This window comes from Leopardus geoffroyi, chromosome B3, assembly GCF_018350155.1.
Source record: "Leopardus geoffroyi isolate Oge1 chromosome B3, O.geoffroyi_Oge1_pat1.0, whole genome shotgun sequence".
NCBI lineage: Eukaryota > Metazoa > Chordata > Mammalia > Carnivora > Felidae > Leopardus > Leopardus geoffroyi.
The window spans coordinates 72,778,314-72,794,690 of NC_059337.1; the positions used below are offsets into that span (position 1 = coordinate 72,778,314).

General features: G+C 40.5%; 2 gene segments (V, D, J or C); both read left to right on the forward strand.

Moving 5' to 3' along the window:
* Positions 1-834: 834 nt before the first annotated feature.
* Positions 835-3,354, forward strand: LOC123583696. The segment is given in 3 exon segments: positions 835-1,028; positions 1,214-1,647; positions 3,253-3,354. Coding segments are annotated over 3 exon segments (588 nt in total).
* A 2,700-nt stretch (positions 3,355-6,054) lies between these two features.
* Positions 6,055-6,825, forward strand: LOC123583349. The segment is given in 2 exon segments: positions 6,055-6,224; positions 6,387-6,825. Coding segments are annotated over 2 exon segments (387 nt in total).
* The last annotated feature ends 9,552 nt before the right edge of the window (positions 6,826-16,377 follow it).

Consider the following 16,377-nt stretch of genomic DNA (forward strand, 5'->3'; position numbering starts at 1 on the left):
GACTTCGGCTCAGGTCATGATCTCGCGGTTTGTGAGTTTGAGCCCCGCGTCTGGCTCTGTGCTGACAGCTCAGAGCCTGGAGCCTGCTTTGGGCTCTACGTCTCCTTCTCTCTCTGCCCCTCCCCCGCTCATGCTCTGTCTCTCTCTCTCTCTCTGTCAAAAATAAATAAACATTAAAAAAAATTTAAATAGTTGGAAGAAACAAAAAAAAATTAAATGCTTATTTATTTAAGAGGAGAGTGCAAACATTAGAGGGCTAGAGAGGGAGAGAGAGAATAGCAAGCAGGCTCCATATTCAGTGAAGAGCCCACCTTGGGTTTGAACACATGAATCATGAGATCATGACCTGACCCAAAATCAAGAGTCATACGGTTTACCACCAAGCCACCCAGGCGCCCTTGGAATCATTTTCTGTGCAGATGGTGACTGTATGTCTTGGTTTCTAGAACTCTCCTGATTTCAGGAAATTATTTTTACTTCTGCAAAACAGAATGCATGCTATCAGATAGTTTTCCTTAGTCAGAATTTTCGTATCACTGAATTCTAACATCGTCTGTCTAACTATGCAATTTGGGAAATGGGGTCACTCTTCTCTATGATTTCCAAGGTTCTGTGTAACTCACTGAGACACTAACTCTTCCAGAAATATCACTCACCCTTCCTCAGTCACTAACCCACAAATTTCTCACATAACATGTTTTAAGAAAAATAAAGACCTTATAAGTGCATATATTGGAAATACCGTCCCTACCTCCCTGCACCGTTGGCAAGCACAGTTTTGGACAGATTACTCTGCAGTCTCCCTGGGCCACTGTGGGTGGAGTCTCAGTTCCGGGACTGACAGGGTTCAGGTGTGATTGGTGCTCAGTGATTCTGGAGGGACGTGGTGACTGTTGACAACACAACTTCTCTGGACCCAAGACTCTACACTCTTCAGAGTAGGGGTGAAGGCACGTCAGCGACTAGACAAGGAGTCATGAAGAGACAGCGGGGAGCCCTGCTGGGGCTTCTGTGGGTGCAGGTTTGCTGTGAGTGGGGGTGTCCCAGACGGGGGCAGGGGAGGTTCACAGCCTGCAGTGGAGGGGGAGCTGCACAGAGCTCCTGCAGGGTCTCACCCTCAGCGGGTGTTCCCGGGAATACTCTGTGGGTTTGAAAACTGCCTCAGTGGCTCTGCAGTGACTTCTTTTGTGTTTGGTTTTGTCTTTCCAAGCAGGGGTGAGAGGGATGGACGTGGAGCAGACACCTGCAGCCCTGAGCCTCCAGGAGGGAGCCAGCTCTACCCTGAGGTGCAATTTTTCCAGCTCGGTGAACAGCGTGCAGTGGTTCCGACAGAACCCCGGGGGCGGCAGCCTCACCCGGCTGTTTTACATCGCTTCAGGGATGAAGCAGGATGGGAGGTTGACCTGCTCGGTGAACACTAAGGACCGGCACAGCAGCCTGCACATCAGGGCCTCCCAGCAGGAAGACTCAGCCACCTATCTGTGTGCTGTGGAGGCACAATGCTCCCTGCTGCTCTGCAGCCTGTCCCCAAATTGCAGCGGGGCTCCCAGCCCAGGCTCCTCCACCAGGAAGCCTTCCTTGTGCAGCCGCATTTGCACAGCGTGCTTGGGACCATCTGGGGCTTTGCAGGCTCAAAGCTGGTGGCGGGTAAACCTTGCCAATAAATTATTCAAAATGAAAGTGTGTATGTGCACATTGCATGAAGCATATTGGAGGGATGTTAGTTCTTAAAATGTTTAGAATCTCTGGTTTTGGAACTTGCTGCCACGTGGGAAAGCAAAGATCCGTAGGCTTTGAAATAGAAATTTAAGATAAAGATAAGAGCCTCAATGGAAAAGAATAACAGTTTCATGAGAAGTGTCAACTGATTCAATAACCGCTCATTAACACAGAAGCTAATTTGAAGTTCATTTTTCTTATAACTTAAGACACAATAAAATACATAGACAAGCATTCTCAATTGTATAGAAATCATGAAGCAAATTTTAGTTTCATAAACATGGTCCTAAAGTTACAGAAAATGTCAGAAAAACCAATTAAATGCTTCCATATAAATTTAAATTTAAATTTTTTTTTCAACGTTTATTTATTTTTGGGACAGAGAGAGACAGAGCATGAATGGGGCAGGGGCAGAGAGAGAGGGAGACACAGAATTGGAAACAGGCTCCAGGCTCTGAGCCATCAGCCCAGAGCCCGACGCGGGGCTCGAACTCACAGACCGCGAGATCGTGACCTGGCTGAAGTCGGACGCCCAACCGACTGCGCCACCCAGGCGCCCCTAAATTTAAATTTAAAATTAAATTCAGATTTACATGAAACTGAATGGTATGTAAAGTCATATATATAAAAATTGTTCCACTAGAAACATCAGTGCTAGATTTACTTTATATTTCATTAATTTATCAGATACCTATGCTAATTTTCTCATAGCATATGAAACAGTCTTTAAGATCTGTTGCACCAACAGAAATATTCTTCTCAAAATTAAAAATTATCAAAAATTTCATTTGCAGTATTACATTTACCAACAACGACATTGTTATATCGATTGAAACGAAGTTACTAAAAGTATAAATTTTGATAACCTAATAATTAATTTGGAGAAAGCAACCTAGAAAAATATTATTATAGTACACTACCAAAGTATTATTGGTTTTTTTTAGGGTTTGGTATGTTTAATAACTTGTATATGTTTATTATATTAATATTTTTATATATTAATATACATTTGATTTTTTTACAGTTTGTTTATTTTGAGAGAAAAAGGGGGGACAGAGGGAGAAAGAGAGAGAGAATCCCAAGCAGGCTCTATGCCCAGCACGGTGCCAATGAGGGGCTTGAGGCAAGCTCTGACCCTCGACGGTGAAATCATGACCTGAGCCCAAGTTGATAGTTGGATGTTTAATCTACTCAACCACTCAGGCTGACTTTTTTAAAGACAGTTTTATATTTTATTACATAGTTTAATTTTTTTTCTTTTTAAACATGGGGCCACAAATTTTCTGTTTCATTGCATATTGCCAATTATATAGCCAGCTCTGCCTGGGAAGTTTGAACACCCAAGTTAAACTGGAATAAGGGAACTAGAAGCCAGAAAGCAATCAGGCTGTATGAGAAAGTATTTGTTGCTTTACATACGTTTGAGTAAGCTCATCCACCATGGAGCCAACCTCATCTCACTGCCTGTGGTAAATTTTATACAGAGTGAGTAAAGTTCCATTTTACTCCATTTTTTTTTTTTTTTCCCTATAGATTGGGATCCTCCTTGAACCATCTTTGGTCTCCCAGAAGAAAAGAAAACCCAAAGAGGATCTTACCCTGAAGACTCTGTCTCTGCTTCTGAAGAGGCCCTAGGATTGGTTAGGAGCAACCTCAGACCCACACGATCACATGTGGTTGTGGAAACGGGCTTGGGGTTCCATGATTCAGGCAATTTCTCCTCACACTCACATCAGTCCACACTGCTCACAGCCAGTCCTCAAAAGACTTGCTTTGTTATATAGTACAAAAGAAATTTAGAACTGGAAGAGCCCTTAGAAGGGCTTAGTCCACTTCATTTTACAAAACAAAGGCTGTACCCAAGATGGTACTATGGAACAATTAGGTTGTCAGTGAGCTGGGAGAGAAAGAAACTGAGTTTCCTCACTTTCTCTTTGGCATTCTCCCCACTGCCTCCTTGCTGGAGGGCCATCCTGCTGGGTAAAGAGATTGTGTCTAATGCAAGCCCAGCCACTTAGATCTCTGCAGTTTGGGTCTGGGAGAGCCATGGTCCAATCAGTTTGATTGCCTGAATGGAGAGTTGCAATTTGTGTAAATATCTGACACTTTGGGCAGGAAAAAGAACTCAGGCTGAGCCACTGTTATTCTACCTGCAAACTTACTTACTCCTCACTGGTTTCTGGAGGTGAAAGCCAAGGATGATTGTGTCAACTGAACACCTCCATGCATTTCTAAGGACTTTCCTAAAAATAGCAGATATATTTATATCCCAGGCAAAATGTGAATATAGAGCATCACTAATACATTGTTATGAAATGTAATCACTGCATTGGGAGACTACAGGGGAATATCGTCCTCATGCAGCTGGCCATCCATGAATGTATTAGAAAAAGCCTTGCTAGGTCTACACTTTTTGATGATGAGTCAGGCAACATTCAATGAAATAATCACGGGGCTATGAATTTTGCCTAAGAGATGATTATACTTGTGCTACAGCTCATATATAGGACATTATGCTAAATAGAGCATACTCATACTATAACGTTCAGTTCTGGATAACATAACTCAAAAGGGAAAATATTGACTTAAAGTATATGTCTCCAAGAAGAGAGAAATTCACCCAAAGAAAGTTTTGGGAATTCTATCCTATGGAGGAGGATGGGTGAGTAAAATGAGGAAGAATCTTAGAATGGAGAAAATTTACATATGTAAAAACACACAATTTATATTTAGACAAGTTTATATGTTGATTTTGATTCTTCATCAGAGTTGTCCCTAAATTTTTAAAGGTGTGGAATGTGATTGAGGATTTTTTTTTCTGCCTAATTTCAGAGGAGTAGTGAGTACAATCCTTAGGAAAATGGCTTCCACTTAATGTAGGTGAGGCAGTCTTGATTTCCCTAGGATCCGTTTTCATGATGAGTAGTCTACTTGTACTACTCCCCTGGGCAGCCATGGCAATATTTAGGCTTCCCTAGATTGTCTTCATTACATTGTAATTGGAGAATATCAAACTATTAAAGTAGATGAGAAAGGATTTTTGCCAGAAAGGGATAATTCTGGAAATCTACAGGACTAAAGAACTTTATCAGTGTCTTTGGAACACTGTAGTGGAGTTTGGGAGAAAAATGGCAAAGTATGGAATCTGAGGACTGGCCAAGGCAGCAGAAATCTACGCTAGGAGAGTTGGCTTACACGTTAGAGGAACCTCTACTAAGGATTTGAGTCACTTACTACATTTTGGACCTGGCACCGTTTTGATATCAGACAATAAAAGCATCTGTAGTATAAATGGCGACATATTTTGGATCTGAAACCCGATATATTGTGAGAATTTCCATTCTTTCCCCCAATACTTTGCAGTATAAAATCCTTGTAGCAATAGGAATAGATTTCTGAGAGCATGTCAGATTTCCCATCACAAATAACCAAGTCAAAATGTTTCCTAACTCATGGACTTGTCCCCCTGCTCCTTTATCATTGACATTTTTTTTTTAATTTTTTTTTCAACGTTTATTTATTTTTGGGACAGAGAGAGACAGAGCATGAATGGGGGAGGGGCAGAGAGAGAGGGAGACACAGAATCGGAAACAGGCTCCAGGCTCTGAGCCATCAGCCCAGAGCCCGACGCGGGCTCGAACTCACGGACCGCGAGATCGTGACCTGGCTGAAGTCGGACGCTTAACCGACTGCGCCACCCAGGCGCCCCTATCATTGACATTTTTATGACAGTCATATTAACTGACAAAGATTCCGCATTTTGACTGGTGGTAATGTCACTTCTCTGGAAATTGCCAGGTCACAGGCAAGACCAGCTCAGAAGAGCAGAGTCTGAGATGAGACATTTGAAATATTTATTCTTTGGCTTACATGTTCCTTTTAGGAAGAGTTTTTCTCCATAACAGACAAATGAGGCTGGTAGATTTGGCAGAAAGGGAAGGTTTTCTATGTTCTTTGTTTAAGACAGTGAATCATGATTCCTTCCTCGTTTCAAACATGTACACGAGGCCCATCATTGAATAAACGGCAACAGGATCTACTCTTTTGAACAGTGACTCAGTAGTGTGCAGAGGTATAAATCTTAATGTTGACATTCTTCCTGTGCATCTAGTCTCTGGTCTAGGATGTAATTTGTTTGACGTATTGCTGCCATTATGCGTCTGAGTCCCTCAGAGGCACGGGGTAGGGGAAGAAGGTTTTCCCCAGTGAGTTCAGTACAGACGTGACCACAGGAGGGTGCACCTGAGCTGCCGCAGACCAGGCGGAGGGTCCATGGTAGAGCATCTGCATGAGTAGGTCTGGCAGAAGCACAGTCGTCTTCTTATTGGCTGGTGGACACGTGGGAACCCACTCTGACTGATGCTGGAAAGAAGGGCGGGCCGGTACTAGAAGTAGCTGTGCTGGCTGGAGGTGGCAATTCTGAAAGTGATCGTAATTGTAATTGGGAGGAACCATGAGGACATCCGAGGGGGCTTTCATCATGCTCTTGTGGCTGCCGCTGCACTGTGAGTTGAGTGTTTATGAGAAACAGAGTAATTAGTGGATAGTCTTCAGCAGTCAAGACTGGCTTTACTCAGGTTTCCTCCAGGTAGTGGAGAAAAGGGGAATTCTGAAGCATAATAATGCGGGAACTGCTCTCCTTTCTCTGACCTTTTCTTTCTGCACAGGGCTCAGCCGAGGAGAGAATGTGGAGCAGAGTCCTTCCACCCTGAGTGTCCAGGAGGGAAACAGCTGTGTTATCACCTGTAGTTACTCAGACAGTGCCTCAGTCTACTTCCCTTGGTATAAGCAAGAACTTGGAAAAGGTCCCCAGCTCATTATAGACATTCGTTCAAGTGTGGCCAAAAAAGAAGACCAAAGACTCACTGTTTTACTGAATAAGACGGCCAAGCATCTGTCCCTGCACATCGCAGCCACCCAGCCTGCAGACTCAGCTGTCTACTTCTGTGCAGCAAGTGCACATTGCGTCCCAGACACCTGCTGCCTGCACCCAAACCTGTGACTGGGCAGCCCCTGTCCTTTGACACAGAACTTCAAGCAGATCGTTTGTGCTATTGTTTGTCTGCAGGCGGAAGCTAATGTGGTAGACATTAAAGCATAACTTAAGACAACTGGGATCGAGATGACCCAGACAGGGTTAGAACATTTTGTTGAATCATTGCTGCTTATTGGATTTTTGAAGGGAGATAGTAAGGTTTTATTTTGCAATTCAGGTTTAAAGCTGATTTACATTTGTTGTTCAGACTCCTGTCATACAAACAACTTTTTGGTAAATTGTCACATTCCTGTCATGCATTAGCTTTCAACTCTTATCTTTCCAGTACTGCAGATGTTGCTTTTGTTCTGTTATAAAACATTGTGTGCTAAATATAGAAAATATGTAAAAAGCAAAGTGTGAAATTGATAATTGTGTACCCAGCTAATTTATTATCAATGTTTCATTTACTCTCTTCTTAAATTCTGATGTAACTTGGATTCTGATTTTTTCCATTCAATGTTATATCCTAAATTGAGCATTCTCCTCTAACACCTGATTTTTAATAGCTGCGTGAGAGATTTTCAAAAGTCACAGTAATATTTTTAATTTTTTTCCTCTTCTGTCTTTCTGGCAATATGTGGCAGTCCTTTCTGTGTGTTCTGAATATTTTCTTCTTGAGAAAATGTGAGTTAGGATTTTCTTGAAAGCCCAGTGATGGTATGTATGTTATGTATATTTGAGGAAAATTAAAAGCAGAAGTGATTTGTCAAGAATTTTAATTGAGAATTAAGACTCTTCAAAACTTTGTTAGTATTTTTTCACATCTACAATCATATAATTTAGAAGGGAAAGTTGTATCTTTCAATCATTATTATACAGCACAAACTTTTTTTACATAGTTGATCATCAATAGATGTTTATTAATGGAAGAAGGAAAAGGTGAATTCTGCTATATATTTAGAATTTTTATTTAAGCTTGTGAGTAAATTAAATTTATAAGTTGACTTGTGAAAAATAAACTCCTAAAAGTCTGTATTTGGTTATTGAAGAACATAGTATTTCCTTCTGTTTATCTATGTGTTTTCAATAAAGCTCCATTGTTTTAAGGTAAAGAAACTTACTCCTAGACATTTAATTTTTATTGTTCCTTATGATTGGAATCTTTATTCCTGGGATATGTGGGCAAAATTATTATATATATTCATCATGCACCTCACCTAAGTATTCTTAGTGGTTGCAGAAGGCATTTAGATTAACATTTATTGTAGAGATAGCTTGCTACAAATTTCCCTATCTTAGCTTCATATTTTGACTGAGTTAAGCATTACTTGTGCAGCGTTTTTAAAAGGTAATTCTTTTAGTGGGGTGCCTGGGTGGCTCTGTTGGTTGGGCGACCAACTTCAGCTCGGGTCATGATCTCATGGTCTGTGGGTTTGAGCCCCGAGTTGGGCTCTGTGCTGACAGCTCAGAGCCTGGAGCCTGCTTCGGATTCTGTGTCTCCATATCTTTCTACTCTTCCTCCCCTTGTTTTATATCAAAAATAAATAAACATTAAAAAAATTTTTTAAAGGGAATTCTTTTAGTGTTGAAAATAGAATCAATATAAGGAAAGAATTTGCATAAATAATTATTTTCCTAATTCTCCCACCCCTGCTCAATGGCAGGCTATTTTCAAGACATCTCATATTCTTCCTAAAGATGGATACAATTGATGATTCGGTATGGTGAGAATGATCCCTCTTGGCTGAGTTATGGTGGTCAGTTATAAGCTAACTGGTTTGTTGTTGTAGGGAAAGTCATTAGGTTAAATTAGGTTTAAAATATCTGAATAAGAAAGGTCAGTATTGTAGCCCAACACCTCAATCAGCTTGGATTATTTGATTATATGGTTATACACTAGCTCCTGTGCAGTAGAAGGAAGGCGACTCTTGATTGTTCCATTTCCTCCAAGCCTGATAAGGAGTCAGAGGGAAGGGCAGTTTATATTTTACTGTTTTCTTTCTTCTTAAACCAAGTTAGAAGACAGAGGGTGCAGTTACTCTTAGTTCAACTGCTTTCTCATACTTAGGTGAGAATGTATTCAACAGAAGAAACAAAAAAAAGCTAGTCAGAGTGCAGAGTCAGTTCATAGCTTAGATCCGGATACATTCAGGCTTTAAAACTTCATTATGGATGGTGGATTTGTTACCACTGCCTCTGGACGATGTATATCACAGGCTTTATCACATAAATTTTCTGCCATTGTTCTGAAGGCCAGAAGTTGAATTTATTTCACTGGGATGATATCATGATGCTAACAAAGCTGTACCCCTTCCAGACACTCTAGGGAGACATGATTCCTTGTCTCTTACAGCTTTGGTTGCTGCCTGCATTTTTGGCCTAAGACCACTTCACTCTAACCTCTGCTTCCATGGTTTCGTTGATGTCTCTTTTTCCTGTCTTCAAAACTCCCATTGCTTCCTCTTAAAACTATACATGTGACTATATTTAGGCCCACATAATCAAGATTATCTCCTCATCTGAGGATCCTTAACTTAATCACATCTTTAAGGTTTTTGTTTATTTTTTTTCTCCTCCATTTTCCACCTGATGTTTATTTATTTCCTTATTTATTTATTTATTGTCCATTATTTTGCCTCTCACAGTTGGCATGGCTGGTGCTTTCTTTTCTAAGCTGAGAAAATAATATACATCTTAGGCAGAGTGCAGTCATAAAAATAGAAGTCACATCACTTATTTTCTTTTCCCAATGTTTTAAAATTGTATTAAAGAAATTCTATAGAAAAATGGGCTATTTTTGGATACAGGTATATCTATGAATATTAAATTTAATACATAGTATAGATTCATCTAACCACTATACAATCATGATGCAGAACGAGTTCATCACTTCACCCAAATCCCTTGTTCTGTAACTTTTAAAAAAATTTTTTTTAAATGTTTATTTATTTTTGAGAGAGAGAGAGAAAGAGTGGGTGAGGGTGAGAGAGACAGAGAGAGAGAGAGAGAGAGACTCAGAATCCAAAGGAGGCTCCAGGTTCTGAGCTGTCAGCACAGAGCCTGAGGCAGGGCTCCAACCCAAGGTCTGCAAGATCATGACCTGAGCCAAAGTTGGAAGCTTAACTCACTGAGCCACCCAGGCACCCCAGTTCTATAACTTTCTAATCACACTCTCTGCCATCCATAAATTTTTGTACACCTGTTTGTTGTTTTATATTTTTATCTTATAAGAATGTCATATGAATGGGAGCGGACAATACATAATCTTTTGATAACTCTGCATCTTAGTGGGAGGAAGCTCATGCCACAGGCACCTGTATGGTCTCTGCCTCTCCCACAATCTCAGTGTTTCTTATCCCTGATTTTTTTAACTTTTAAGTTATTTTATAAAAATGATGAGTTATACTCATCATTTCAAGTGTTTAGACTCTTAAAGATTTGATTCATATTTCTAGAAAAGAAACACTATAGCCATCAAAATGGAGTGGTTTAGTGGACTGTAGGACCAACTCATCTAGTCAGGTTGAGACATGTTGTTTACAGAAGTCTAGTTGTATCTAGTCTAGTCTAAATTTTCTAACATTTAAGACAAATTTTATTGATTAAAATTCCCTTTACTTGCACTAATTGGGGTATGTTTATTGTTTGGCTTTTCAAGGAGATGACACAAAGTAACATACACAACATTTTTTTTTTTACTCTTTGTTGTACTAACAATGGCTTTGTACAGCTGAATTATAGCATCAGGATGGGTATTGTTTCAGGTAAAGGCTTTACTCAGACAAGTTATTTTACCAGTAAGAGAACAAAGTCATGTAATTCAAAAATTGTAACGTTTATCATTAAAGTGGGAATATATTTCTAAAAGGACAAAGAAACAAAAGTAGAGAAAGAAGAGCATGAGAATCAGTGGTGCAAAACATTAAAGAGAATTCTCTTCTAATGGTCTTGGATAGAGTTGTCTGCTTTATACAGTAATATGTTTGTTTCAAGTTTCTTGGGTCAGCACTCACCTCTGTGACCTGTCTGCTTCTGCTGATTCTCTCAAGAACCTCGGTTTAAGATTCCTAATATGAGAAACATTTTGCATTCTTGTCAATGAAGGATCCATGATGTCATACTAGATGGTAAACGTGTAACCAAGGATCCATTTTATGTACTTTATCTGTTGAACTGGTAATAAATAATACCTAATAAGGTCATTTCACATGACTCCATGGACGTCTTTCTCTGGGATTTTGTTCAGAGCTGATTAAATGAAAGGCCAGATTATAATCTGGGATGAAAGGAAGAGTGTGAAGGGTTTATTGATCAAGTTCTGTTTGTGAAGGTTGGACTATGTGTGGGTTGGGACATCTGAGCTACATGGGCTGCAGTGAGCAGTTTATGTAAGGACAGCACAGGACTTCGTGAGGGAAGGATGCAGGGCCTGAGGGCTAAGGCTAACATGTACCAGGCCACACTAGTTCCAGGGTGTCTGCTATAGTAACCCATTTCAGTTTTTTTTTTAAGTTTATGTATTTATTTTGAGAGAGAGAGAGAGACAGAGGGTAAGCAAGTCGGCAGAGAGAGGGAGAGACAGAATCCCAAGCAGGCTTAGAGCACAGAGCCCGACAGGGGGCTCGAACTCACAAACTGTGCTCATGACCTGAGCCAAGATCAACAGCCAAACACTTAACTGACTGAGCCACACTGGTACCCCAATTTTAGTTTTAATATTCAATTTGTTGTTCCACTATAAGAGAAGATTGGGGGTGGGGGTGATAGTAGAGGTGAATTTTCTGTGTGAGGGCAAACCTTACGTAAGGTCTGTCCCAGAGAAATTTGCTCTGCTATAGAGAAATTAACGGAAACGGCACAGGTAGTACACAAAGTCCACTTGATATTTAACTCTCTTTTTTGTGATTGCTGTGATTTTCTGATGTGAGAGTGCTCAATCCATGTCATAAATGAAATGCTGTAACTAGTACACACTCATGGCTCCTGGAGGGAATGCAATTGTGTAAGTTCCTTATGGAGATACTCAAATGCTTCCTTGGGACAGAATTCCAGACCATATTCCAGCTTTCCAGATTTTATGGGATTTTGTTGGTTCCAAGACACGAACAGGCATGAACAGCCCCATGTTGATCGTCCTAGAGAGTTTCCGTAGCAGTGTTTGTTTCATGTTGCAAACAATTGTCCCTTCTGTGATGCATGGTCTCTGCAGATTTTTACAAGTGTTCGGTGCAGATGATTTGGCTCCACCAGGCAGTTGTCCTAGGTTTGCTATATCTTGTTCTCATGGATGCAACAAATCATCACTTTCAGTGATTCTTTAAAAATTGAGGCCAAGTTTGCAACATCTAAAATGGAATTACTGGATTTGTCTTTATGTTCAGGCAGAAGTGCTTGCATAAGAACCTTGGTCAGAAAGGTGTGTTCAGTACGATGACCTCATTTTCCTCTAGCTTCTGCAGTGTCTCTTGTATTATGAGACATTGTTCATGACAAAAAGTTTTTGAATAGCATGAAGACATCCAGTAATTCATGTATTTGCTGTCCCTTTTAATTGGATGCATGAGAGGGTTAAGGAAAGTTAGAAAGTTAAGGCACCTCATTGTGTTTATAGTGTTTGGAAGCTGTGAAGGACATTAAAGACATACTGACTGGCACTGGTTACATAAGTTTTTGTAAATTGATAGGCCCTAGAGATATTCACTAGTTCAGCCACTTGAATTAAAGTTCTTGCTATGTGATTGGATTTTATAAGGGAGTCTGGAGTAGCAATTGCATGACCAGTCTGGTGTCTCTTTCAATGTTTAAGATAAGATTAAAAATCTATTAATTCAGAAACTTGTCTGAGAGTGTCCAAAAGATTGATCCTGGACATGGACACTTCCTGAAAGTCAGAAGCACAATCATGAGGTTCCCTTCATTGAGAAATGTGTTAGAGTTTAAAAATAGGAGAAGTTAGTATTTCACATTTACTCAGCCAGCTGGTAGAAAAATGTTAGGTGTTTTCAGAAAGTTATAGTCTATCACTTAGAGAGCCGGATAGTTGGTACTCTATGCGGTTCCATCATATTTCATGGCGACTGCAGTACAAATTCTGGAGATGCTTCAAACAATGTAGCTGAGGCTACAATGATTTTGAGACAAGGACGTTAAGACTTTGCTACTGTGTCAGGAGACCAACAATAATAGGCAATGGATTTTTGTTTGCCATGATGTTGAGGAATATCCCTAGGACACAACTTTCCTTTTTTTTTTTTTTTTTTTTTTAATTTTATGGGGAGTTGCAGAAGGAGAGAGAGACAGAGAGAGACAGAGAATCTCAAGCAGGTTCCATGGGGAGCCTGAAGCAGGGCTCAAGCCATGAAACTGGGATCTTGACCTGAGCTGAAATCAAGATCGACTGTTCAATAGACTGAGCCAGCCAGGAGGCCCACAACCTTACTTTTAATGTACATACCCAGAGAATGTGTATTATAATCAAATATCATATGATCAGCAGTCCTGTTGAGGTGTATGGGGTCACCTAGGGTTTATTATCTTCAGAACTGAGCATAGAAACTATCAGACTGTGGTTCAACTGGGGTAATCAAAAATATACATCCAAAGGTTGGATAACCTTATGACCAAACTCTGGTTTCCTCTGCACTTTCTGAACAGAGCTGAGCTGTCAAACTAAACAGTTAAGAGAAGAGACCTCAGTGACAGCATATATTGTCTGAAGGCTTCAGTCTAAACTCTTCAGCAAAGAGTGACTAGATTTTTCTGCTTTTGGCCCCAACAGGGAGACATGAACAGATACTGATAGAGAAGAGAAATACTGACATAACAACAGGTAGACTGAAAGAGCTACAGTGATTAGTCTAAACACTTTGCCTTCTTATAACGTGATTTATTTCTATGTTAGGTGATAAAACATAGCGTGAACATGCATGATTCTTAATCTTATGTTGTTTTCATAATCCATCACAGGTAGTATTTTTAAGTGAGTGCCATCCACCCACTTTCATCAAAGATGTGATGAATGAACGTATCACAGTTAAACCATCAAGCCTCATTTCAGTGTTAAATTTTACAAGTTCTTTTTCAGACGGAATTGCTTCCAAGTTAAGAGTTGCTTAATGCGAAAGGATGTTTGGGCAGTGAGACTCTCAGCTGGTACAGGGAGAAGTGTGACGTGACCCACACAACGTGCTACCCCAGGAAACCCCTGTTTCCTGTTCTGGGGCGGCAGCAGCACATACCCAGCCATCCTTCCCTCACCTGGCAGGCTCCCCTCACAGTGCCCAGCCCTGACATTGAAGTAGACATTTACCATTTACCATGAGTGGAAGATCTCAAACATGCTTCTGTCCAGCCTTCTGAAGGTGGTCATGGCTTCAAGGTAGGGTCATGTGTCTAAGTGGGGATGGCCCCTGTGAAAACATCCCTACCCAGTTACCTAAAAACGGGAGATAGGCAGTGTCTTGTGGGTACCTTGGGAGGGAGGCATAGTGGTATACAAAAGTATTTCTTTGTGCCACATCGCTCTAAAACCTCTGATTCCATGTTTTTTTCCTTCAGGATCCAATATTGCCCCGAAGGGAACTCAAGCCCCACAGCAATGTTAGTGCAGGACAAGGGGGCTGTCATCCTGGAATGCACATATGACCCCAGTGATCTAAGTTATAGTCTGTTGTGATACAAGCAGCCCAGCAGTGGGGAGATGATTTCCCTTATTCTTCAGGATTCTTAGAATGAACAAAATGCCACAGAAGGTCGTTACTCATTGAATTTCCAGAAGACAAGAAAATCCATCCATCTTGCCATCTCAGCTTCATAGCTAGAGGACTCCCCAGTGTATTTCTCTGCACTGACAGAGCCTACAGTGAGAAGCGTGTTGGAGGGAGGTACCCAAACCCCAGGGCTCTTTGTTGATACATCCCTCTGCTGTAGGGCCCAAGGCAGGGAGTTGCCGTCCCATACAGGAAGTGGCTAGGGCTGTGGCAGCTCAGATGTAGGGTTAGAGGGAAAAACTGACTCTAAGAAAATACCTCCCTAGGTAAGAAAGATCATGCATCAAAAACATCCCGATCCCTGAAAATTTGTATTGAAATTGTTCATTGAGGGGCACCTGAGTGGCTCAGTCAGAAGCATCTGACTTGGGCTCAGGTCATGATCTCATGATTCGTGTGTTGAGCCCCACATCAGGCTCTCTGCTGTAAGCACAGAACCCGCTTCAGATCCTCCAACTCCCTCTCTCACTGCCCCTCCTCTCTCTCTCTCTCTCTCTCTCACACACACGCACACACTCTCTCTCTCCCTCTGTCAAAAATAAACATTAAAAAAAAGAAAGAAAATGTTTATTGATGACTATAAGAGCACCATAAAGAATTTGCCGTTTTGCCATTAGATTCAGCTAGAAGAACTGGCTAAAGAAATTTGGAAACATGTGACTCAAAAATCAGCTAAAATGTGTTTGAGTTGTTTTTTTTTTAAAGAGTTATAGATAATGACTTCCTCTTTATTTTCAAGCCAGCACCATCCACACCTATCTGGAATTCTCCCTGTATATTTAAGTAGAAGTTTCATGCTGCTTGTCCCAAATTCCTTCCAGCATAGTTTTAAGGCAGGTTCTGACAATGTGATTTGCAAGGTGGAGGAGAAGCGAAGGGATGTGTGAACACAAAAGTTATCCAGGCCCGAGTTTCTTACTTCCCTCTGCATCTGGGACAACATTCCCATGTTGCTCTGGGAAGCTGCTTGATGTGAATCTGTGGAGTGGCCCCAGCAAACAGCCTGAGCTAAACTTTCATCTATGTGTCTGGAGATAAACATTTACAGGGCTACAGAAGATGTGTGCCTCTCCAAAACTTATCCTGATAATCCTGATTCCTTACCTTGTGAGGAAAAATTATTTGATTAAAGCTTGGCAGCAAACTCTAATAGAAAGCACCTTTGAGGCTAAAACTTGTTAATAGTATAGGATTAATAATTGTTGCCTATTTCACATAACAGTCACCTTATATATATGAGTCAACAAAACAGTGAGAGAATGAGGTAAGAATCTCAGATCATTCAATAGGAATTTGACAACTTAATTTATGATGTTTCTTCTGTCTAGAATTCACACTTTTTTACTTTTTAATGATTTTGAAAATGAGGAATACTTGACGACTGAAATATTTGACTATAAAATAGTATGACTTTTCTACTGGAAAGCTTTTATTAAGAAGATTGTATTCCTTACAATTCATATTATTTTAGGACCAAGAAATACTGTATTTCAATTAAAAGCTATTTGTTTATAAGTTTTGTTTAAGATTATTTAGTGAGTGCTTAAAAAAGGACAGTGGGTATTCTAAATATTGGGTTACAATGCTGAAAAACACAGAAGCACTCAGTAATGAGTTGACTTCTTATAACTTTCTATATATTCAACCTCAACCCTTTTCTGGGGGTCAGTGGATTATAGGCTGGCCTACAGTGGATATGTGAAAACATAAAGTACTGTATTAAATGCTTCAGAGACTGTTATCCTCTCAGCTACAGAAACACTCTGGGATGTTCTGTTAAAGAACTTCCACATCAGGTAGTGTCCTAAGAAGAAAGTAGACCTGGGAGGTCAGGATTGCTGCTGTTCAGATTTCCAAGTGCCACCTGAAGACTGCCATGTGCCTCATAAAGTCAGGGACAAAGACATCTTG